The 24,783-nt window shown below is 37.4% G+C and overlaps 4 protein-coding genes across 4 annotated transcripts in view; 2 read left to right on the top strand and 2 right to left on the bottom strand.

Annotated features, from left to right (window-relative positions):
* Window positions 1–24,783, bottom strand: part of LOC106653314 — a 95,082-nt gene that overhangs the window by 35,678 nt on the left and 34,621 nt on the right. The gene's annotated exons all lie outside the window — the stretch shown is intronic.
* Window positions 7,573–9,561, bottom strand: LOC106653553 (zinc finger protein 658B-like). Its single transcript, XM_014373043.2, has one exon. It carries the CDS (start codon window positions 9,465–9,467, stop codon window positions 8,310–8,312), a length of 1,158 nt encoding a protein of 385 aa, XP_014228529.1. The 5' UTR covers window positions 9,468–9,561; the 3' UTR covers window positions 7,573–8,309.
* Window positions 13,956–15,422, top strand: LOC106653311 (zinc finger protein 39-like). Its single transcript, XM_023463423.1, has 2 exons — window positions 13,956–15,092; window positions 15,165–15,422. Exons 1-2 carry the CDS (start codon window positions 13,956–13,958, stop codon window positions 15,420–15,422), a joined length of 1,395 nt encoding a protein of 464 aa, XP_023319191.1.
* On the top strand, window positions 20,207–21,424 carry LOC106653310 (toll-like receptor 7). Its single transcript, XM_014372711.2, has one exon. It carries the CDS (start codon window positions 20,207–20,209, stop codon window positions 21,422–21,424), a length of 1,218 nt encoding a protein of 405 aa, XP_014228197.2.

Consider the following 24,783-nt stretch of genomic DNA (forward strand, 5'->3'; position numbering starts at 1 on the left):
CGCAGACGCCTCGAAGGTAAATCAAGCGCGTGTTTGAAATTGATTCCACGGCCGGGCGCTAAGAAACTATTAGCTTCTCAGCTTTTCGAGTATTTATGTATCCGCAAGATTGATCTCGTTTTCGGGGCAAATAGCTAATTTACGACGAGCCTTGTACGCGAGGATCCCTCGTTCCGTTTGTCCCTGTTGGTTACCGCGCTCCTGGAGTTCGCGGTACTTTCGCTGCTTTGCCGCAGAGCTGCACAAATACCGCTTTCAATTTTTTTTTTTTTTTACCACCAGCTCGTCTCGTTCTCAAAGGACTTCTTCCCACCGCAACAGCTTTTTCCATGGCACGAAAGGTAAAGGAGATATCCTCTCTGCTTCAACGAGCTAAGGGAAAATACTTGGCTCCCCCCGACCTTTAGCTGAATGTGTGCGTATATTACGCTCAAAAAGCTCAATGGGATGATTGAGTCTGGTTCGTGGGCAAAAACTTAAGTGCGACCGAGTGCCAAAAGCATGGATATTTTTTGCTTCGCTTCGTTTTTTACTCGTAAATTATTCGCGAAAATTCAACCTCTCACTCCTTGTACTGTTTGATATGAAACCTTACGAAAGTCTTTCTAAAGTAAGTTTTTCGAACATCTTAACTGATTAACTAAGGAAGAACCTAATCTTATAGAGCTTTTAAACATTAAATAAAATACTGGTTGAGTTTGTTAGGTTTTGTTGTGTTTTTTAAATATTTTTTTCAATATTAGGACATTTTATTTTCCGAAATTTCGATTCTTTCTTTTATTAATTAAGTGACCGAGAGTAGGTACAGAGTTAGTACTCCTAGATACAAAGTATAATATCACTGCTGCTTTGATAAAACTTCATTTTCAGTACGTTCACAAGCATTAAAGTTAAGTAAAAATCTGCACGTTCAAAGCATTGAAATTTCCACAGCTGCCGTCTGAAAAATTTAATTCGTACAAACTAACCGTTTCGCGCTGTAGTGAAACTCCATCAAAATAATAACTAAATGAGCAACTTAGCCTAAAATTTCGCAACTGCTTACAAAAGTTACCCTATACGTAATTTACTCCTACTTGATCTGCAACTCAGCTGGCGCAGTGGTATTAGATTTTTATAAAAATTTGTAAAACTTGTACATTTTTTTACCGCTAACACAATTGAAAAGCTCAGCGACGAACTCTGACTTTTGTTCTTTCTCCGTTTCATTTCATTTCGGACTTAACGACATGGGTAGTTAAAACTCGCTCTGCATATAGAGAACACGCTCGCGCTGCAGTGCACGAATCCTTTCTAAGAAAGAAATTGAGATAAAAAAGTACGGTTCACGTGTACTCAGCGCGTGCACACACACATTTCATTCAGGTACGCGTGCACGACTGCGCTGGACAAGTGTACCTCGGTGGATTTATTATAATTTTTAACTTTTATGCGAGAGCATTCGTTACCGAGAGTTGGCACGTGCTAAGTATGATAATTTTGAGTTACTTGAACGTATGGAAATATGTACAATAATTTTGGAATAATGAAAATGAATCATCGCATAAAATTTTTATTAATGATTATGTATTCTGCAATCGTTTCGCTTTGCAATTGATAATGAAATATTCAATTCTATAATAGCCTAATGACAAAAAAAATTACCGTTTGAGATATTTTATTTCATACATTAACATTAATTGGCTCTTGGTCAACAAGTACATGTAACACACATAAGGTGCATTTTAAATACAGTTTAATTATTTCCACCGCTAGATGGCGAGTAATTTGATGTGTAAATGTGCAAGTGGCAAAGCACAAATTATTGCATATAAGTCAAAGCACGGTTGATTTTGCTATTCATAGAATTAAATTGTTTGAGTAGCTAAGTACAGAAATCCTTCATAACTACCTATAGCTACTTAGATACAACAAATTAGACGCTACTTGGCCACAGCCAGTAGCACAATTCATCAGCGAATGTTGAGCAGAAAAAGAAAGAAACAATATAAACAAAAGGTGAACAAAGACTGATTAGGCTTCTAGTAGATGCTGTCAAGTCTCTTGACGTTCAAACTTCTGGATCAATTAAGTTCAACTAATGGTTTATTACATTTACTTCTAAATAGTAAAACTTATTGTTATAAATTGAAAATTAATAGTGTGTTACTGCCTTAGGCCGGGAAAAACCGAAAAGTATCAGCTTTCGAGAGTAAAAATTCAAAATTATTCACTAGGATGAAAATTTTTTCCCGTTATAGGACGGTATGCTGTTTTACATACCCCATAGCCCGAAAATAGCAATATCATACTATACAAATATGAGATCGATATGATGTAGATTCGTCGATGCTTGATAGTCCGATTTAAAAATAAAGCGTCGGATCGGAAGAGTCACGAGAGAAATTATAACGATTTAAAAGAGTGATGACAAGTTGATGAATAATACTCGACAGGAAAAATCCTCTTTCCCCCGAACGATTCGTGGCAAGTGTATTTATGACGAGGCCGTCAATAACATAAGACCACATACAAACACGCACGCGCGTTCGCGTACACACGGGGTATAGGAGCACAGTAAATCTATTTATCGATGCTGTAGCGAGCAACGAAACGCGCAAAGCGCAGCGCAAGCACTTTATTACCTCTCCTTTTCCGGACAACCCGCAGCGTCGATAGTTTTTTTTTTCTTTTTATTTATTTATTTTATTTTTCCACGTTGAGCAAATGCGCGCCCGTATTTTTGCACGCCCGCGAGCGCGGCTATCAAGTGGGAAGTACATTTTTCAAAAGATCTGTCTTCTGATGGAACAATGGGTCAGAGCTTTTTTATTAATGGCACAATCGCACAATTTTGCATGAATTGACGGGTAAAAGCTTTGATGTGCTTGCGCGATGCGTTTCTTTTTTTTGTGCGAGCCGAAATAAATTTATTTGAGCGATATACATTTTTTTCGTCTTTTTTATCTGGTCAAATATAGTGCGCTTATTTTTTGGGAAAGTCAGCATTCGATGCAGTATTATGATTCTAATTTTACAATCAATTACAATCATACAAATGATTGTGATTTTTCTTCTCACCTTTGATAAGTATTAAATACACAAAAATCTCATAATCCCGAGCACATAATAATAATTATTCTTACTATCTATTTTCAACTCAACGCAATTTCCTCTCTCGAACGGAAAAAGTTTTTCTCTCCGGCAACGCGGGTATATAAGTAAAGTCTCTAAACGACATACTGAATCAGCTTCCTCGTATTCTCTTTGAAAGTGGTATAAAAGCATCCCATAAAGATTTGAATGAAATTCCCACTCGTTTTATTACATATACGCGGGTAGGTTGCGCGACAAGGCGGTCTCTTTGAGCTTCCTTTGACTCAAGAGAGAGAGAGAGAGAGAGAGAGAGAGAGAGAGAGAGAGAGAGAGAAAAGATGCGCGACTCGCTGCGCTGGGCTTTGTATATATACCTATAAGTCCTATACGTATAAGTATATATGGGTCAAAATAATACTTTTTTACAAAACCGTGCGCACGTATGTCACCGATCTTGACGCGCTTTTGGTATGTTATAGTACATGGTAAAAAGGTCCCAAAAAAAAATTTTTAGACCCCCTCCCCCCTCCTACCCCCCACTTCCGGTATAAACGTCCATTTTCGATCTATATTTTTTCTGAGGACATGAAGCAAGTAAAAAATCTGAAAAAATTCATAAAAATACTTTTCCACAATCCAAACAACCTTGAATTTTTTCAGATTTTTTGAGTGCTTCAGGCCTTCAGAAAAAATTATTGAAAATTTCAAAAATCGAGATACGGCGGTATGAGCCGATGTAGTACTCGGAAATTTTTTCAGTTATTTTTCGCATTAAAAAACATAACCTCAATTTTTTTCAGATTTTTTCAGATTACCTAACGCACCTTTTGAAGCCAAAAACCGATTTTTTTGACGAAAATAATTTTTTTAGGACAGTACGGAGCCTCGAAAAATCTGAAAAAAATTTTTTCTTGTTTTTTTCATCAAAATACGTAATCTCAAATTTTTTCAGATTTTTTAATTGAAGGCGATAGCTTCTAGGGCCGAAAAATGCTATTTTTAACAAAAAATGGTTCCTAGAACCCGATGGTTCCGGTGAAAAAATTTGAAAATATTTTTTTTGAATTCCTTGTCAAATTTTAATAAATTTTGACCGTTTCAAAAGTTCGATTGAAGCTTCCTAGCTCATTTTAGAGCATCAAACGAGTTTTATCATTCCTTAATGTCTTCAGAAACGTCTTCAGATATTTTGCACTAATCTTTGTCCTGCTCTAAAATGAGCTAGGAAGCTTCAATCGAACTTTTGAAACGGTCAAAATTTATTAAAATTTGACAAGGAATTCAAAAAAAATATTTTCAAATTTTTTCACCGGAACCATCGGGTTCTAGGAACCATTTTTTGTTAAAAATAGCATTTTTCGGCCCTAGAAGCTATCGCCTTCAATTAAAAAATCTGAAAAAATTTGAGATTACGTATTTTGATGAAAAAAACAAGAAAAAATTTTTTTCAGATTTTTCGAGGCTCCGTACTGTCCTAAAAAAATTATTTTCGTCAAAAAAATCGGTTTTTGGCTTCAAAAGGTGCGTTAGGTAATCTGAAAAAATCTGAAAAAAATTGAGGTTATGTTTTTTAATGCGAAAAATAACTGAAAAAATTTCCGAGTACTACATCGGCTCATACCGCCGTATCTCGATTTTTGAAATTTTCAATGATTTTATCTGAAGGCCTGAAGCACTCAAAAAATCTGAAAAAATTCAAGGTTGTTTGGATTGTGGAAAAGTATTTTTATGAATTTTTTCAGATTTTTTACTTGCTTCATGTCCTCAGAAAAAATATAGATCGAAAATGGACGTTTATACCGGAAGTGGGGGGTAGGAGGGGGGAGGGGGTCTAAAAATTTTTTTTTGGGACCTTTTTACCATGTACTATAACATACCAAAAGCGCGTCAAGATCGGTGACATACGTGCGCACGGTTTTGTAAAAAAGTATTATTTTGACCCATATACGTTGTTGCATGAAAAATTCGAGCCACGATCGCGCCAGGATGTGTAAGGAGTCTTCTATCCCAAAGCAATCGAGCGCAGAAGTCGAGCAGAAACGATAGATTTCATTTGGATATATCAATTGCAGCTGATCGTTGCTGCACGATTGAATGGTATTACTTTCTTTTTCAGTTCGAATAAATATTATAATAAATTTGAAACAAATCTACGAGAGCTGCCTTTCATTATTATATTACTTGTTTAGCATTAACGAACTCATCAGCGGGACGAGGTTCGTTAATATACTCCATGCAAAAATAACAACGAAACTCTTCGATCGACTCGTTTCTCTCTCGCTTCATCGATAAAATCATCCGCGATCATCTCTCGATAACGCAACACTCGACGGGCAGAAGCGAGGCAAAGCCAAAATAAAATCGTTCGCGTTTCTCGTCGCGTAAAGCTCCGTACGTGTGAAAATTAACCGAGCGTGTAATCGCGTTATGATTGCTTCTCAACGCGTACACCGCACTGCAAGAATCACGCGCGTTACTCTCGCTCAGCTGCGTACAACGCCCCTATTATGGCACGCTTTGCGAGTGGCGGCATGCAAATGTCAGTGTTGAGTGTATATAGAGTTTCGGGTAGAACAGCACGCGTATTCGCGAAAACGATTGCGATCGCGAATGAAACGAATCATCATTTTTTATACAGATACAAAATAACTGCTGGCGTTAGATAGCATAATTATATACTATTATTCACTGCTATTCGTTTACTTTTAATTACGTTCGCTCTGCTGGGCATGCAATCTAGCCTATACGTATGCTTGCACATGGTCAGCTTTGTTTATTTTTTTGCCATTAATTAATCTGGATATTATAAATCATGCAATATATTTATGCATACGAGAGATATCGTTCGTATTATCATGTAAAGTTGAGCGTTGAATAAAATAATGAAGCCGAGATCCAGTTTCATTGTTACGAGAGGATATTGTTGAAATTTAGCTGTAATTTTGCACTGTTGAAATTTGGTAATATTTTTCCGCAGGGCCGCGCGAATAATTCAGGCGCCGCTGAGTGACACGAACGATAAAAGATTCCTTACGATTTCCTTGGGAAAAATTTTTACCGACAGAAGGAATAAACCTGGATATATACCCCCGCAGCAGTTACGCAATGAAAGAAGCATCTCTGCAGCAGTAAAACGCGCGTCTCGATCAGTTGTTTGAGGCAATTACCCGTCTTCCGAAAGAAAAAAAGGTTTTTTTACAAATGACAGGATTTTCATTGGAGCGTGTTCAGTATGAATTTAAAAAATTCACACGCGGTTTTTCAGTTAACGCTATAAAAGTGTTAGAATTTGAAATGTTCTTGTTACTGGGAGTTCAACTTTCACCAATTTTTTTTTAATAGAGGAGAGATTATGAGACGTCAAAATATAACTACAAAAAAATTATGATAACTGAACCATGGAAGAAAATCTGCAGACATTTTTTAGAAACTTCTTTGAAAATAAATTGTAAAAATTATTGTTTCCTTTGCATAAAATTAAACTTCAAAATTGTATTGAAACAGATACTGCCTTTAGTCCGGAGGCTGGTAGGGTTTAAAAAAAAATTGGACCTCACTGTGTTTTTCAATGTTTCTAAGCGTATTTCGATGTATTGAATCGATTGTTAGTGGTTGATTTTCTCAAAAGTTGTTCGTTTCAAATCTAATCCGATCTTCAATTCTTTTTCAATATCCATCGGACGAAAATGTGATAAGGAATCAAAAATGTTTTTTATTTTACAAAAAGTTTGTTATCAATTTTTTTGTCATTGCGTTTCCTGGACGATTCTTATCATTTAACTTTTCACAATAAGGTAAAGCGAGGGAATACGCCATAGCTAAGGAAAAATTAGAATAAAAATGCATTGGAATAAAAAAGTAATGAATGTATAAAATCAAATCTTAAGCATTGAGAACTGTAAAATACACGTTTATGTATTATAAGAAAAACAAAATTATCAGTTTATATCGTTGTTTTAATAGTTATAACAAATTTAGCAACTTGGTTAAAAAATGGCGTTTTCCCCCCGCATGCGGGGGAGATTCCACTCCGATTGGGGCAATATGCCACTAATCTGAATACAATCAAAACCACTTTTTTTAATGCACACTTATGGATAAAATATGAATATTAAACACTTTAAATTCAATGAGTTACTCAATCACACTGTTTTATATTAAAAAATTTATTTTACGGAAGAAAAAAATTTTTTTTAGCGCAAATTCCAATAGGTCACTCATCTAAATTTTCTTTTTTATAACGATAATATAGCAAAGTGGCATCTTCCCCGAGCTAGCGTTTTCTCTCACTTTACTTTATGTACTGCAATAATAGTTCTTATAAATTTTAACAATCACATACTGAATTAATTGGAGGATCAAATTATAAAGACAAGACTGTTATACTTGCACTTACATCTTTTAAATAATCTTTTGAAAAGAAGTATTACCAAGATTTTAAATTATTATTCTCGGGTAAACTTATAAGTGTTAATATAGTTTGAAAAAAAAAGAAAATTTTAGTGATACTGAATAGTTGTCAGAATATATTTGATGCATTTAGTATAAAACGTTTTAAGTGAAAACGTTTCAAGCGTAATTCGAAATTAATTGTATTGTAACTATAATACATTTGTTGACAATATTTACAAATAGTAGTAAGGTCAGCATAATCTATATAAATTTACAACAGACAGACAGAATTATTTCGTACTTGAATAAAAATGAATTGATAATTATTTAATTTTTTTTTTATAGAGAATACACTCCCTATAGTATTCTAAATATAACATAAAAATCCTAATGCGGGTTCTGACTGGTGTGCAGTTGTTAACATTTCTTCATGTCCTAATGAATAAATATTTGGTGTTTCCTTCCAAACGCTTTCATATATACGCTGGATAAATATATTTTCATCGTTAGTAAAAACGGACCTAACGTGACGATGTTTTCAGAAATAAAATGCATACGTAGTCTTTTCGCCCTTTACGAGTTAACTTGATAAGTATTCTACCATAATTCTGTTGTTGAAGTCTTTGATAGCAAACGGTGCAAACGCCCTCCTATGAAAATATTTATTTGTCCACGTTGTAATCGAAGTCTTATTGCTTCTTGTGAACTTTTTTTTGGTGTTTTGTCAAGTAGTTCTTTTGTATAAATGTTTTGTGTCAAATCTTACAGTCTTAGGCCTTTTGTATATCGTGCATTGTTTTTATATGTTGTTTTAAAGAGTTCTTCCGTGAAAATGTTTTATGTCACAATTTGCACTCGAAGTCCTTTCGTCCTTCATGAATTTCGTTCTTGTGTTGCTTGAAGTTGCTTATCTGTGTAAATAATCTATGGCACACGTCGCACTCGTAGTCCTTTTGTTTATCATGAACTCCTTTTATGTGTTTTTTCAAAGAAGCCTTCAATGCAAAACTTTTCTGACACACATCACACTTGTGGTCCTTTTGTTTATCATGAACTGCTTTTATGTGACTTTTCAAATTGCTTTTTAGTGAAAATGTTTTCTGACACACGTCGCACTCGTAATCCCTTCGTCCTTCATGAACTGCTTTTACGTGTCTCTTCAAACAGCTTTGCTTTGCAAATGTTTTTTGACACACGTCGCACTCGTTGTCCCTTCGTTTTTCATGAACTGTTTTTACGTGTGTCTTCAAATGGCCTTGCCGTGAAAATGTTTTCTGACACACGTCGCACTCGTAGTCCTTTTGTTTATCGTGAATCAATTTTTTATGTATCTTTACATAGGTCTTTCTCGAAAATGTTTTTTGACACACGCCGCACTCGAAGTCCCTTTGTTTGTCATGAACTGTTTTCACGTGTGTCTTCAAATGGCTTTGATGTGTGAATGTTTTCTGACATACATTGCACTTGTGGTCCTTTCTTTCTTTGCAAAACTTTTTCTGAACTGTTTTATGGTGCTCATTTTGTTCTTGATCACAACTGATTTCAGTTCTAGGAACTTGGATAAATGAAGTCTGATGGAAATCATCACTTTTGATTTGTGACTCTTGACAAGGATTTGGTTCAATTGTCAAAATTTGTTCATCAACATACTCCTGTACATTTTGATGTTTGGTTAACGGTGGGTTTAGGTCCATATGCGACTCAAGTTCACAATCCGCTTCAGTGCTTGGAACTTCATTAAATGTAGTCCCATCGAAATCGTCCATTTCATTTTGTGGCCCTTCACAAGGATTTGGTTTGGTTGTCAAAACTTGTTCGCCTACATGCTGATGTGATGTTTGATCGAGGCACACATGCGACTCAACTTCATAATCCGACTCGAATACATTCAAACATTGCATACATGGGATGCAATGGAAAAGCAACTGGTGGCATGCCAAAGCACGTACACAGCTAAAATTAATTTGACACTTGGAACACGATGTCATAGACGAAGACATTTTTTTTCTTGAGTAACCGAAATTTTGTATTTATGACACTGTATACTTACGGATCGAATAGGCCGATGATGACTGGTTAGACCGACTTACTCGAGTAAACAGCTAAATACGAATGTAGTCACGAAGAATTGATATATAAATAATTAGTCGATTAATTGATCCAATTCAAATCAAAACATTATTTTTCGTCGAAGTGACTAATATTTGTTACTTAATTTTATTAATATTAATTATATTTTCATTTATATTTTTTTATCGATTTAGTTCAAAAGTTGCTATCGCATTGACAAAAAAATTAAAAAAAAACTTTTTGTAAAATAAAATAATTTTTGATTCCTTGGATGATTCGAAGTAAAAATTTTCTTACGTCACTTTTTGGCCGAGACATATCGAATGAAATAAAAATCGGTGAAAACTTGGGGTACTTTTTGCTTCTTTTTACTCGACACAAAAATGTACATGTTTTTTTATGAAAGAACTTCGATTAAAATATGATAATATCTTCTCTTTTTAACGGAGAAAGAATGATAAAAATCTTTTAAATCTATCTTCAATAGTTTACAAGGTATGGCCGAATAAACAATTAATTTCAAACGTTGAGAAACACCATGAAGTCAAAAATTTTTCTCTAACCTAGCCAGCCTCCGGGCTACTCTATCTCGATCGCACTTCGTTCTTCAATTAATTTTCCAGCAAAGTCATTTTTAACGTCTACAACTTGGAACGTACGACAGCTTACTCGTGTATTTTTAAAAACCTTCTTAACGAGAGCCGAAAGATACTGCGCGCTCTATTCGACATCATTAGCACCGTGCAGTATAGTAAATGAAAAACGGTATAAACAAGCACGAAAAAGGGAGTGAGAGCTGAGAGGGTTCGGGGATGGAGGCGCGGAGGGCTCGAGAGTGAGTGGTCAGCTCGAGATAAGAAGCCCATGTAGGTAATGTCTAGTCGCTCTCTCGGCGCAACACAATGGCTTGTAAGACTATACACACTTTACTACGTGCAAACCGGAGATATACCATTAGTCAGCTAAGAAAGACAGGCGCGAGGGCGTACAGAGGAGGAAGATCATTGTTACCACGCTGTCTCCAAGATTTTGCTCTTGTTCGATTTCACTAATAGGCTGACGCACTTTACAAGCCGATAAAAATAGTAGAGGTGCAATTTTAAGATTCATATAAATTTACCACGACAAAATCGGATGTAATGTTTTTCAAAATGTAGATAAAATACATGTATTTAATCGTAAAGCTATATATTCTCACAAGTAATCGATCATGTTTTTGGTAATCCGTCGAATTTACACGCGAGAAAAAATTTCAATTAGACCGAATGTACCGTTTTATTGTCAAATAGTCGAAACGTGACGCCTCGGCCTCCGTGCAACCTTCGAAATGCACAAACGAACTTACAACACCCAAGCTTTATCGGTCCAATTGATTATTCGGGGAGCGTAATTGAAATACGAGCCTGCAATCTATTTGCCGTTCACTTGATTTCGGGAATTATTTACATCTGTTGAGTTATCGCCCACCGACTTAATTATATCACGTTTAAATGAATCTGTTTCTCAATAAATCTCCTCTCACGGGGAGGGGCGTCTACCCGACTAAATATCGAATCATCCTCTTTTTTTTCTGCGGTTCGCAAAGTGCACGTGGAGCGATGTGTATACAAACGATGCGGTTAGTGTACACGATTGAAGGAAACAAGCTATTTGCAACGAGAAAAGAAGAAAGAAAGAAGAAGGACGTCTCGATCGGTCAGTGCGGCCACCACCACCGCTGGAGAATGGTTTACGTTAAAAAAAAATAGGAGAAGAAGAAGAAGAAAAAAAAAAGAAAAATCGAAGAGCTACGTCTGAATTGTGCTTGCGATGTATGGCCTCGAGCGTTGTGCAAACACACGGCGAAAGTATATAGCCTAGCAGCGCAGCGGAACGATGCACGCGGAGCCTCGCCCTTTTCAGCAGCACGCAACTTTACCTAGGCGCGCACGTATCTGTGTATAGAGCTTGGTAATAAGCTGCATCGCGTTCCACGGTGCTCCCCATTGGAAATTTGCTCTGCGTGCAAACGTATAGATATATAGAAAATATATTAGTCAAGTTGAGTTTGTTCTCGAGAGAGAGAGAAAGAAAATAAGAAAACTTGAAATGAAGTGAAAACATTTCAAATTGCGTTTACATTCAGTTATACAATTCTGTTTTCTCTTCGTTTAAAATGAATGAGCAAGAGCCGCGTCTTACGCGACCGCGCCGTGCTGTGACGTCCGTATGTTGACCCTATACTGGGCGTTAGATATAATACATAAATTATAATAACTGCATTGGAACCCGCGAGAGTTCTCAAAAGTTCGGACGATCAAACACGGAGTATGAACTGCGTGCCTTGCTTTGACATTGCGGCTGTAGCGGTGCCTGCGGCTTAGCCGATTAAGCTCGGTCGCTGGCGAGTTTATATCGGTGGGGAGTCGTAGAAAAGGTTTCAATGAAAATTAGGAAACATCTGTTTTTTTATGTTTCGATTGCATCATTTCTTGAAAAAGTATAATGAAATTAATAAAAAAATTAAAAATCGAGAACAGTTTTGAAGCGTTTGTAATTCATTGCATTGCGTTGATGCACAATGAATACAAGACGGTTATATCTCTATATAAGACTCTTTTTATTACTAAGGAAACTGCAAAAGTAATTAAATAAAAGCTTACAAACTATTGCGGCAGAAGATTGAATATTGAGCGTCGGTTTGGCTTACGTGCGCCTTTTTATGCCTACCTGCTTCGTGTAGCATAATATACATCTCTATAACATCTTCCCTGTAGTAGCGGCCATAGCCAAGGTTCTAACAAACAGATTGGTATGTCACTGGGGTCTTAAAAATGATTTGATCTATTGGAATTCTACGGCAAAGGGGGGTATGATTTATTTTTAGAATTTTGACTTGCCTACACAAACTAGGCTATATAAAAATTAATTTTGGGTATGTTAGTGTGATTTCTAGTTAGAAAAACTGTTTGAAAACTGTAGAATTTTTCCAATTCGCCAGATTTCATTTTTACTTTTTTTTCAAGCATTTTAAAATAATGTTATTTTAAGGTGTGTATAAGCTCTCAAACTATTTTCGTTTATTCTTGCATTACCAGTAATGTATGCTATTGCATTTTCGTATATTTTTGTGCTCAGCTTTGTGTGAAAAATAACTCATACATTTATTTTCAACAAAAATTTCATGTAAAAGTACTGTAAATAAAGTTCACTTTATATCACTCTTAATTTAAAGCTTTCCACATAAGTACAATGCGATGTGTAATGCCGAAACTGGCATTATCTGTTGGGCCGCCCTGACGAACCATCGTCGACTTGCCGAGTGTATAGTTAGTTATAAGAATCGTTATTAATAATTGTATTTTGAATATGATTTCATGTGAGCGCCAAGTGTGAAAGAATAGAACGTAAACACGCGTATACGTTGAGATACTAGAGCGTACATATGAACAGTAGAAAGGAGTCGAAGATTTGCCTTGAGAGCGAACTGAGCTCGAGTGTGAGAGTTGAGCGCGACATCCTGGGGATGTCTAGGTCGGATTGACGAGTACCGCGCGGCTAGTAACATCCTACGTCGCCGGAGTAAAGAGTGCCAGTGCCGGTACGAGTCGATCCGAGTGCGCGAGAGAGAACCAGCGAATCCAACGGCCGAGCAGACCACAAGGACAACCAAGGGTGGATCTGGACCAGGAGAAGATCTCGACATCGTGTGGTGAGTCGGGCGGCCCAGATCTTAGTCGTTGTATTTGTGAGTCGTACGCGCCGACGCGCCCACTAGGGCTACGATCGTCGCGTCTGCCGTCGACCGGGTATTCGGGTACTCTCTGAGGCCGTGTATAATGTTTATTTAATAAGAATAAACCTGGTAGTTGTTATTGTTATATGGAGTGTTTGATTCTTGATGGATGTGTGAGTGTAAAGAGCTTTCCTTTCCCGTATTGCATGCATCTTACAGGTAGACCCCGGACGTGCAGAACGGATCCACAGAGCCAAGGGACACACGTAACCGACGAGGTGCGTCGGGGTAAGATCAGAGGTTACAGATGTCAGGAATTGAGATTATGCCAAGATGTATACAGTATTATACAGCACAAGATCCTGAAAGTAGTGAAAAAATTGCGATTTTTAAATAAGAATTAGAAAATTACGAATAGTAGGATTTCTTGAAATTTTTTTCAGAATAGTGCCATACGGCGATATCATATTATTAATTTCTTATATTAGAATATAAAATATTACTCCTAACAACGAAAAATGATGTTATGATTTCAATCAGATCGATTAACCGACTACACTTTCATTCCTCATGTCAACATTCACGTTCTGATATTTACTCGAGAAAGTCGGACTAATTAGTAGCCCTCGACCCATTCGAACAGTAAGACGGTACAATATAAAGTGATATTACTACAAAATTTCGGTTAATCAAGACAGAAAAAATGTCTTCGTCTGCGACATCGTGTTCCAAGTGTCAAATTAATTTTAGCTGTGAAGTTACCTGGGAATTTCACCAATTGATGTTCCATTACGAATCGGATGATGAACTTAAGTCACATGTGCACCTCGATCCGCTGTTAACAGAAACATCACATCAGGATGTAGGCGAACAAGTTCCATCCTCTCAACCAAATCCTTGTGAAGAGTCACAAAATGATATCGACGATTTCGATTGGACTACATTTAATGAAGTTCTAAGTACAGTATTGGATTGTGAACTTGAGTCATTCATAGGCCTCGATCTACTATTATCTGAACATCAGGATGTACATAAGAATTTAGGCGAACAAGTTTTGGCTACTGAAACATATTTTTGTGAAGAGTCCCTAAATGAAATTGACGATTTCGATTGGACTACATTTAATGAATTTCCAAGTATAGAAGCGTATTGTGGACTTGAGTCGCATATATACCCCGATTCACAATTAACCAAACATCAAAATGTACAGGAGCATGTTGATGAACAAATTTTGACAACTGTACCAAATCCTTGTCAAGAGTCACAAATCAAAAGTGATGATTTCCATCAGACTTCATTTATCCAAGTTCCTAGAACTGAAATCAGTTGTGATCAAGAACAAAATGAGCACCATAAAACAGTTCAGAAAAAGTTTTGCAAAGAAGGAAAGGACCACAAGTGCAATGTATGTCAGAAAACATTCATACAGCAAAGACATTTGAAGACACACGTGAAAACAGTTCATGACAAGCAAAGAGAGTTCGAGTGCGGCGTGTGTCAAAAAACATTTTCGAGTAAGGCCTATGTTAAGATACATAAAAAATTGATTCACGATAAACAAAAGGACTACGAGTGCGACGTGTGTCAGAAAACATTCACACAGCAAAGACATTTGAAGACACACGTGAAAACAGTTCATGACAAGCAAAGGGAGTTCGAGTGCGGCGTGTGTCAAAAAACATTTTCGAGTAAGGCCTATGTAAAGATACATAAAAAATTGATTCACGATAAACAAAAGGATTACAAGTGCGACGTGTTTCAGAAAAAATTTTCAGGGAAGGGCCATTTAAAGATACACAAAAAAACAGTTCATGACAAACAAAAGGACTACGAGTGCGACGTATGTCAGAAAAGATTTTCTCGGAAGAGCATTGTGACGAAACACAAAAAAACAGTTCATGACAAATAAAAGGACTACGAGTGCGACGTATGTCAGAAAAGATTTTCTCGGAAGAGCATTGTGACGAAACACAAAAAAATAGTTCACGATAAACGTAAGGACTACGAGTGTGACGAGTGTCACAAAGTATTTTCAGAGCAAGGCAACTTGAAGCAACACAAGAACGCAGTTCACGAAGGACAAAAGAACTTCGAGTGTGGCGCGTGTCAGAAAAAATTTACACTGCAACAATACTTGAAAAAACACATAATAATAGTTCATGACAAATAAACAAAGGGACTACGAGTGCCACGTATGCCACAGAACATTTACACGGCAAGGCCATTTAAATATTCACGTATATAGATAGTTCATAACAAACATAGGGACCACGAGTGTGACGTGAGTCACATGGCATTTACACAGGAGTACCATTTGACAAAACACCAAGAAGCAGTTCACAAATATAAATAAGACTTCGATTAAGATGTAGGTCAAAAAAAGATATATTGTGAAAGAGTTTGTAAGAAAATGTATTTTAAGAAAGTACCAAATATTTATAAAGAAATTTTAACAACTGCACACCAGTCAGAATCCTCATTAAGACTTTTATGTTAAATTTAGAATACTAGGGACTGTATTCTCTACAAAAAATCTATTAATTATCATTTCATTTTTAGTCAAGTATACAAAATAATCCCGTCAGTCTGTTGTAAATTTATATTGATTTTGATGACCTAACCACTATTTGTAAATACTGTCAACAAATGTATTATAGTTACAATACAATTACGCTTGAAACTTTTTACCTTAAAACATGTATGAAATAATTTTTTGGATCGCCATATTCTTTTAAGCTTCATCTTAATTAAAATTGAGACACAAACATACAGCCATTTTTCAAAAATGTGTTAATGGATAAATTGTACCTTCATGTATTTTTGTGCAGATCAATTGAAAAAAATTAATCAGTGCAACAACAGTGCAACCCATTGTGATCCACGCAAAACTTAAAGTTTGGCTTTCTTTTTGCATTAAAAATGTTTTATCATTCTTATATGATTAATTTTTGATAACTCAATTGATCAATTAAAATGAAACTAATTTATTGAATATAGCTCAATAGTATTTGACGTTTGCTACTCTGTCATGCCTGTTATGTCATGAAACGATCTAGTCAGCAGGCCATACAATTCAAGAGTAGATTTAAATTGAATAATAAGTGTTCAAGTTGGTAGGTGGTTTGCTTGACTCTAATAATGTTTTTGCTCTTAGACCATCTAATTTTCATCGTCTTTGTGTTTCTAAAAATTTCAGATAAATTCCTGCGAACATATCCATTACACCGATTCAAAAAAATCGAAGGTTTTTAAAACCTTAATTTTACAATCTTAACTTGAATAACATTTGACAAGCTATTTATTCTCTTTGAATGTTTAAGTCTACCCAAAAAAAAATGGACAACTATGAGCGATATGTATTTCGATGCAAAATTTTATTACCTTTCAAAATCCGGCGTAAAAATTGATATTGCTGCATTATTTTAGATGTTACGAGCAAACATGTTATGAGCGACCAGTAAAAATTATTTAAATGGGCTAAAATTTTGTTGGGCTTCGTTTTTAGTCATATGGAAGACATTGAGATTGTAAAATCGAGATTTTAAAGACCTTCGTTTTTTTTGAATCATTAATATCCGTGCATAGTCTTAAAAAATTTATTCGTAAACAAGTACAATATTGTTTCATGAACTTTAAAAGGGCCATTTTTTTGAAAAAAGTATAACTTACAGTTATTTACACGAGAATGAAAGAAAAAAAACTTGATTTACATTATGGTCTGTGTTACATCTACACACATATGCTGAGCGCGAGTATATCTCGACAGTGTCAAGTCGGATGCGCGAAACTATGTTTCTTCCAAGCTCGCATATACTTATCTCTCTCTCCCTCTTTTATTATCGCTGATTCTGAAAACCCTACAGAGACTAGTCGAGCGTACAACTTGTAACGTATTCCCTCGAAAAAGTTACAGCGATGCATAATTTTTCGACTTCGCACAAGAAAGGGCCAGCCTCGTAGCGAAAACAAGAATCTAAATTATTTATTTTTTTTCCCTTCTAAAGTAAGAAAATATACTTCATGCCGAAATGGTTTGTATCGAAAAGCTTCGCGTGCGTGGGTCTATTCATACGTGCCTCGCGTTGACGAGCTCGAGTCCGGATTCGTGCGTCGCATTTGTCGTCTGGGACAGCTGCGGCGGCGAGTTATCCGCTCGGTTGTGGCGGCGTCGCGTCGCCTCGTCGCGAACTTTGTTATGCTATGTTTCGAAGGGCTGAAAGTACGGTCTAACTAGCTTCGCGCGTCATCTACGTCGCTTGTGCATCGCAGCGGCAGCAGTAGCAGCAGCAGCAGCAAGAACTTGTTATCTCGGGTGCGTCGACGTAGCTGCTGCGTCGCGAATTGGACCCCAAGTGTCAAGAAAATCAGCCAATGAGCTGCTCAACTGTATATACATACGAAGCCCCGTGCGACATTGTCACTCGCAACGTCCTATCTCCTCCTTCGCCTGTGTGTATCTGCGGCTTTCTCGGGATTATACGAGCTTGCAGCTTAATTTTCCTCGGCGCTTTCTCTCTTTTGCTCTCGCTCCCTCTCACTCTCTTTCTCGCCCTCCCCTCGCGCACCGAGTACTTATCTGCATGCGCTGCTGCTGCTACTGCTGCTATTGTGTTGTGCCCGAAAACCGGACCTGCTGTGGCTTAACCTTCGAGTACGTATACCTATATACCTGTGAAGCATGAAGCTCACCCCGCTGCATGCATCGTGACATATTTTGCTCCAGTTTTTACACCCGCCTCGGCGCGCATATATTATTATTATTATCATTATGTTTTGTTTTTGTTTTGTTTCTCTTTACGAGCTGCTACTTCTTTGTGCCAACTGGCTGTGCGCGCAAGCTCGATGCAGTCGAGAGATACCTATGTATATTTTTTTTACTGATGATTTCTCAAACAAACAGTCAACTTCTTTGATATCGGTGTGTTTTGTAGAGAGAAAAACTTGCTGCTGCGACCGAGATGAATGAGAGAAGCTCTCGTCGTCTGTTTTTCCTTTTTCTTTTTTTTTCCCACGCTTATTTACAAAAAAAAGGGATCAGAAGCGACAATTTTGCCATTGTGAACGGCGACTTTCAAGCTCGACTGCGAGCTTTACGACGTTTTGATATTTGTGACGAAAAATAATTATTTTCTCGATGATATTTCGTCATAATGGATTCATTGAAAGCACCGTGCGAATAACATATTAATAACCCCTCCCTGAAAATCAAGGTTTGATCTGTACACGCAGCCATTACGCTATATAAGCTAGAGTACATGCAAATTTTAAGGGCATGATTCGCGGGGTATACGTATACACATATACGTACGAACCCAGTTTGTTCATGGTAATTCGTTTATATAATGTATGCCCCGGCAATTTCGGGTAAGAGAATCGATGCTCTCTCTCGAACTAGCTGTGCTATGCGTTATACGCGTTTGCCATTCGCCAAAACCACAGCTGAGCGTACTGCAGTGAGCTCGTTCGCCGGGAACAGTTTGCGTAAATATTGTCTTTAATAATGTCGAATATAAATCCATAATTTTGCATAATTGAAACAACATTAATTCGATGAGGCTATTTTGGCGAGCAATGATTCATATTTAATGACCGATCCATACGCTCAAACGACTAGAATCGAGCTATATTTTGAAAAAATTTCGTGAATTATGTCCGCTAAAAAATGCCGATTAACGCTTGCGAATTTAAATTCGCAAACGTAACGGCTTCAAAATTATTCAATCAAATTAACACGTTTTCAATCAATTTAATATTTGTTCGAGTTAGTCAATGCTGAAACGCGAAGTCCGCGATAAAAGAAAAGTTACGCCTTTAAAACCTTTACAACTGTCGTATAAGTACTGAAGAAATTCTAAATCTGACCCATATATTATATTTCACACTTCAAACGATAGTGTGCTTGTCAATAAAAAATCGAAACTCATTCTTTCAAATTTATTTATTTGCATTATACAAAACAAAATTAAAAAAAAATCATGATAATAACATTATCATTGCTGGAGTTTATTTAAATCGAAAGTATTATAAAATAATAACGTATTTAAGCTTTTTCTAAGGTATTAAAAATCATTTTTAAACTGTTATTACAAAGTAAAAGTGATGTTTTATATATTATTGCGTTTCTTTTTCTGCAGTGTCACCGAATAGAGCGCGCCACTATTTTTGCTTGTGATCAAAGAGCCTAATAAAAAACAATATTTCGGTACGAAACTGAATTCGAATTTTCAATTTTATTACACATGAGTTTGTAAAAACGATTAGTTTGATAATTGTGCATGAAATTAAAATTGTACCCTGCGCCAGATTCATCAGATTTGAATTGTAGTATACATCAACATTTTCAATGATGCGATCGAAAGAGAGAAGGCGACGGGTTTTTTGGTTGTTTGTTAAAAAAAAATTATAATCATATTTATTTTTTCATACTTTTAACGAGCTAATGATGTCGAGAATGTAATATTTTTTTTTTATTAATTATCAATAATTGTAATATCTACGTAATTAATTGTATGTATCTTTACAAATATCCTCTGCTTCATGAACATATTATCCCACTGTTAACAATCGAAGTCATATACAGATATCATAATCAGGTAGAGAAGATAATACTGCGATATTAAAAAAAAATTTTTAGATTACACATAACATTTCAAGTTGAATATTAAATATATAAATAGCGGGTTTCAATCGCAGTGCAGCTGTCCATCAAAGTAAAGTGTCGGCTTGACAGTAATATTTACAGTGTAGTGTAAAAAAAAAAGTTACCACAGAGATGAGTAAACTCAAAGTTAACTCGCTCCTCGCACTGCTATTGATTATTCCATTAGGACGGCGTTTACTTCGACGAATAAAGTAGCCTCGATCGAGAGAAGCGACGATGCGACTTCCTGCGCCAATAGAGTCGGTGAAAGCTGCTCGTCGTCGTCGTGCGGCGTATCGCTGGATCTGTCGGATATGAACCTCGGGCCGGTGCTCGATAAGCGACTCTTGAACAGTCCGTTCGTCGAGAAGCTTTTCTTGCGTCGCAACCACATCGAGAAATTCGGGCCCGGTGTCTTCGACGATCTGCCGAATCTCAAGGTATTGGACCTGTCGCACAACAGATTGAGGATCGGGGATATGCTGTCGTTCGGCAGACACAGCCGTCTGGAGACGCTCGTTCTCGATTACAACGAACCCAGCAATCATTCGGCCGCTTCGAGTATCGCGGCGCCTTCCCTCGACCTGCCCGAGCACCTGGTGTTTCCGAATCTGAAGCATCTGTCTCTGCGCGGAGTCCGCGTGGATCTCTCGTTCAAAAATTGGAGCAGAAGCTTTCCGCGGCTGGAGAAGCTCGATTTGTCGGACGTCAGTTTGGAGCACGTCCAACGCACCGATTTCATAGGAAAGGTACAGCAGTCGGTCAAGACTTTGATCTTGCAAAACACCAGCTTGTACCAACTGAACGTGACTCGATTGAACCACATCGTGGACTTGGACCTGTCCAATAATTATTTCACCGATGTATTTTATTTCTCGGACCAGAGAAAACGTGAATCTTTCTTGGGTTTGGGATCGTTGAAGGATCTAAAAAAGTTGAATCTGTCTAACTGTCAAATTAGTAGAGTCGATAAAGATACATTCAAAGAAGCTACTAATTTTGAAGATCTAGATTTGTCGAACAACGACATCAGGCATCTGGACGACAGTTTATTTTCGACAGTGTTCGCCATGAGAAATTTGAATCTGAGCAATAATCCTTCCCTGCTGCAATTGAGCTTCTTAAAAAAAATGGGGAGTCTCTATGCGCTGGCGTTGGACAGCATGTCTAATCAAAATTTAGTCGAAACTCTGAACGCCGTGGATTACGTCACGGCCGAGATGCAGTTGCGAGTCTTTTCTTTGAGAAACAACAGCTTGACGACGCTCCCGATGGCGTACTTGAATCAGTCGTCGTATCTGAGTCAGATCGATCTGAGCGACAACAAGCTCACCCATTTCCAGCCTTGGGTGAGCTTCTCGGGCTTGAAAAGATTGAACATTCGGAATAATCTCTTCGCGACCTTCAATAACACACCTTTGCTGTACGGAAGATCGTTGGTGGAATTACACCTGGGCAACAATCCCGCAAAAGAGATCGATTTATCAATTTTGAGATCTCGGCCGAGCGCCAGTACTTTGAGCTGGGAATAAAATTGAGCGTGAAATTTTTTATTTACGTGCATGTCGTCACGAAGCTTTGTGAATTTTTTGTAAGAATTTTGTTTTTTTGTAATAAATGCAAATTTTTCAAGACTTCAAGAGACGAGTTTGACTTATTATTTGTGTAAAATGGGATATCGTTTTTTCACAACCATTGTTGCATCATGAAAATTCCACATTTATCTAAGTTGGTGAACGAAGACAACGTAAGAATAATCTACAATCGATTGAAAATTATCTTTCACTCGTAGCGATACGTTTCGAATCAACGATTTCTGCAGTTAAAGTTGACAATAAAGATAATAACATTGTTGTTCAAAATAAAAGCAATAAAAACGAAGATAATTCAAGTTCAAGAACAGCAGAGATATTTCGTTCTTTCATCTCTTATTCTTTTATTTCAAACGCGATAAAAAAACCCCCCTGTAATTCAAGATTTTTCGCGATTCGGAAACTCTCTCGCGAACGTATTACTCATCGGCGCCTTTTTCTCTTCATTGTTTTTATCAAAATCGCGTTACACCGAGTTCTCGAATTACATACAGACATGTGTCATCAATTCGATCTAGTTTAAGAATATATATGTAAAAGTACTCTATGATTATTAGTTATGAAAGTCGAAAATCGGTCCGTCACAAAGCTTCCTCTGTGAGGAAGCAATACTGCAAAAAGCTCATGTTGACATCACGTGCTTTTTCCTGCAACAGCCAAGCAAATATTGCATAAATCTTCGTTCGACAGTCGGTAGTGTATCACCTCCCAGAAAGGATCCAGGGCCCAGCTCCGGAAAAATCCTCTCGACAGTTTCTCGCACAGATGTAATGCACTAAGCTCCGGATACTCATCGGACCGCAAAAACAAAAACAAATCGAACGTGCAAGCAAATTTCCAGTAGTCCTCGTAAGTGAGTAGTTTGGCCGCATCTTCGGGTCGCAATCGAACCACTTCATCGAGCGATAGACTCCTACTTAACTGTATTTCTTTTGCGACCTTTATGAACTTTTCGTCGTCGTACCAACATTTTTTAAGATCAGCTGAATTCTAGAACAATTCGTACTCGGCGAAAAATTTCATGATCGTCAAGGTGTCACTTCGCTTCAGTTGATATCCTCTATTCTCAATTTTTTCGATGACGGCCAACGCGCCGGACGCTAGTCTCGCAATCGAACGTATTTTCATTACTTGATTTATTATGTGTTTCGGCGAAGTAACTGTCTGCGGAAAAAACGAAACTAGACAGATCAGCGCCACGTTCAAAGAGGATACCAATGCATTTCGGCCAGAGATTCGCCACAGCCAACTGCAATGGTGTCCGGCCCAACTTGTCTCGAGCGTCGACCTGCACCGACTGATTCACTTCGTCGCAGATTTTGAAGAATAGCTCGATTGTACGCTTTTCATGATAAACAAAATGGTATCTCTTGTGAAATTCGTGCAAAGGTGTCGATCCTTCGTTGTTGGTCAAATTTGGATTACGCCTCCTCTCAGCAGTATTTTAATAACATCGTCGTCGTTTTCGTGGAGCACAGCTAGGTGTAATGGTGTGTTACCGAGCTTATCACGAGCATCGACCTGCAACGGCTGTTGTTTTTCCTTGGCGATCTCGAATAACAACTTCAACATATCGTAATTATATTTCTTGCTTATCAACAAGTACAAAGGTGTCAATCCATCCTTGTTGGCCAAATTAAGATTGGCACTTTTTCTCATCAGTAGTTCGACCGTGTTATCTTTTCGCGCTTGTATCTATTCTTATTAATCAGATACAAGTGTAGTTGCGAATCTCCTGTTTATGACCAGAGACAATTAGGATCATGCCTTAATTTGAGGAATTTCTCGATTGCGTAGTCAAAGCCATACACGCAGGCCACATGGAAATGCGACAGTCCAGATTCGTCGGTGTAATTGAGGTGGTATCGGTTGTAGATTTGAAATACTACACTCATGAGATAAATATATTTTACAGGTATAAGTACTGCTAATGTTCTTATGGAGCTTTTACACTCACAATTTTGGACTATGTATTACCATTTGGACTATCTATAGACAATTTGTTATCAATCTCAGCAAAGCTCAGTACCAAGTCATCAACGAGCAGCGTACCAAGAGGCTGAGCGAAATAAGCAGCGTATATACTTCAAACACAAAAGTTATGGCTTATTATATTGATTTTTTCAGAGTCACGGTAACGACACGCAGTCAATACTCGAGGATGACTAAAACGTGCTTTACGTGTCGTTGCATCGATTCGACGTTAACGAGTGGTCCTGCCGATCTCCTACCAGTTTAATGCAGAATTAATTTTGCGGTTTTTGCTGGATTTGACGCTTGCATCGGAGATCCCCTCGGTGTTGAGTGAAGTTCGTCGAATGAAAAGCGACGCAGCTTCAGTTAAAAAAACTCGTGAATTACGCCTCGGGTTTCAAATTGAGCCCGAAGATGTACGGACACGTGACGCACTGACTAGCGGCTCTGGCAAACGCTCGAGTGCTGCTGAGCCTCGAGGGCGGTTATAACTTTAACTGAATTTAGATTCAAAAGTAGAGTATTTTGTAATTCGCGAAAGAAAAAATGAAATACATCCCTACCCACCATTTGTCAGTATTTTGGAAAAGCTACTTAATCTCAAAGTAACCCAGTTTTCGTCGTACAAGCTTTGAAATTTAGTCAAAAAAGTTCAAACGTTTGTCAAACATCGTTTGCACAGAAAAAAATTAATTTTACTATTTAATAATTTAAGCTTTCTCCAAGACGTTAAAAATATTTCTCAGCGATTTATCAAAAGAAAAAAGCAATTAGTTCGTCGTCCGAAAACAAGCAAAGTCATTTCTTTGCCGCCCTGCACAATGCTACACGGTGTATTTAAATTGTTCGAGCTATTAATTCTCACGAAACGTCCATGTAGCCATATATAGTATATATATACAGATGCTACTGCTCCATTGTAGTACATCGAGAGAGATATTATAAGCTCGGAAGTGGGAACAACTTGGCGGATTACGTATCCGGACTGCTGCTATATAGAAGTGCACTACTACACAGTCGCTAATATACTTGGCAGCTTTGCAGAGAGAGTATCTCCCGAGGCTCGTGAATTTTTGATTTCGCGCATCGGAGTCGAAGAAGAAGCAGCAGCAGCGGCAGTAAGAGAGAGGATTATAGCTTATACGACGATGCGAGATGTATGATGGGGTAGGATGTACTTTCGCTCGGCTCGGCTCGCGCCTGTATTATATATAATTATTTGCTATAAGCGCGTAGAAAGCTCGCAAGCTCGAATCTCGTTATAAAGCCACAGCAAGAACGTACACATGTATATATAGGTATATGATAATCGAGTTTTCGGGCCT

This window comes from Trichogramma pretiosum, unplaced genomic scaffold, assembly GCF_000599845.2.
Source record: "Trichogramma pretiosum strain Unisexual culture from Peru unplaced genomic scaffold, Tpre_2.0 scaffold162, whole genome shotgun sequence".
In the NCBI taxonomy this organism is placed as follows: domain Eukaryota; kingdom Metazoa; phylum Arthropoda; class Insecta; order Hymenoptera; family Trichogrammatidae; genus Trichogramma; species Trichogramma pretiosum.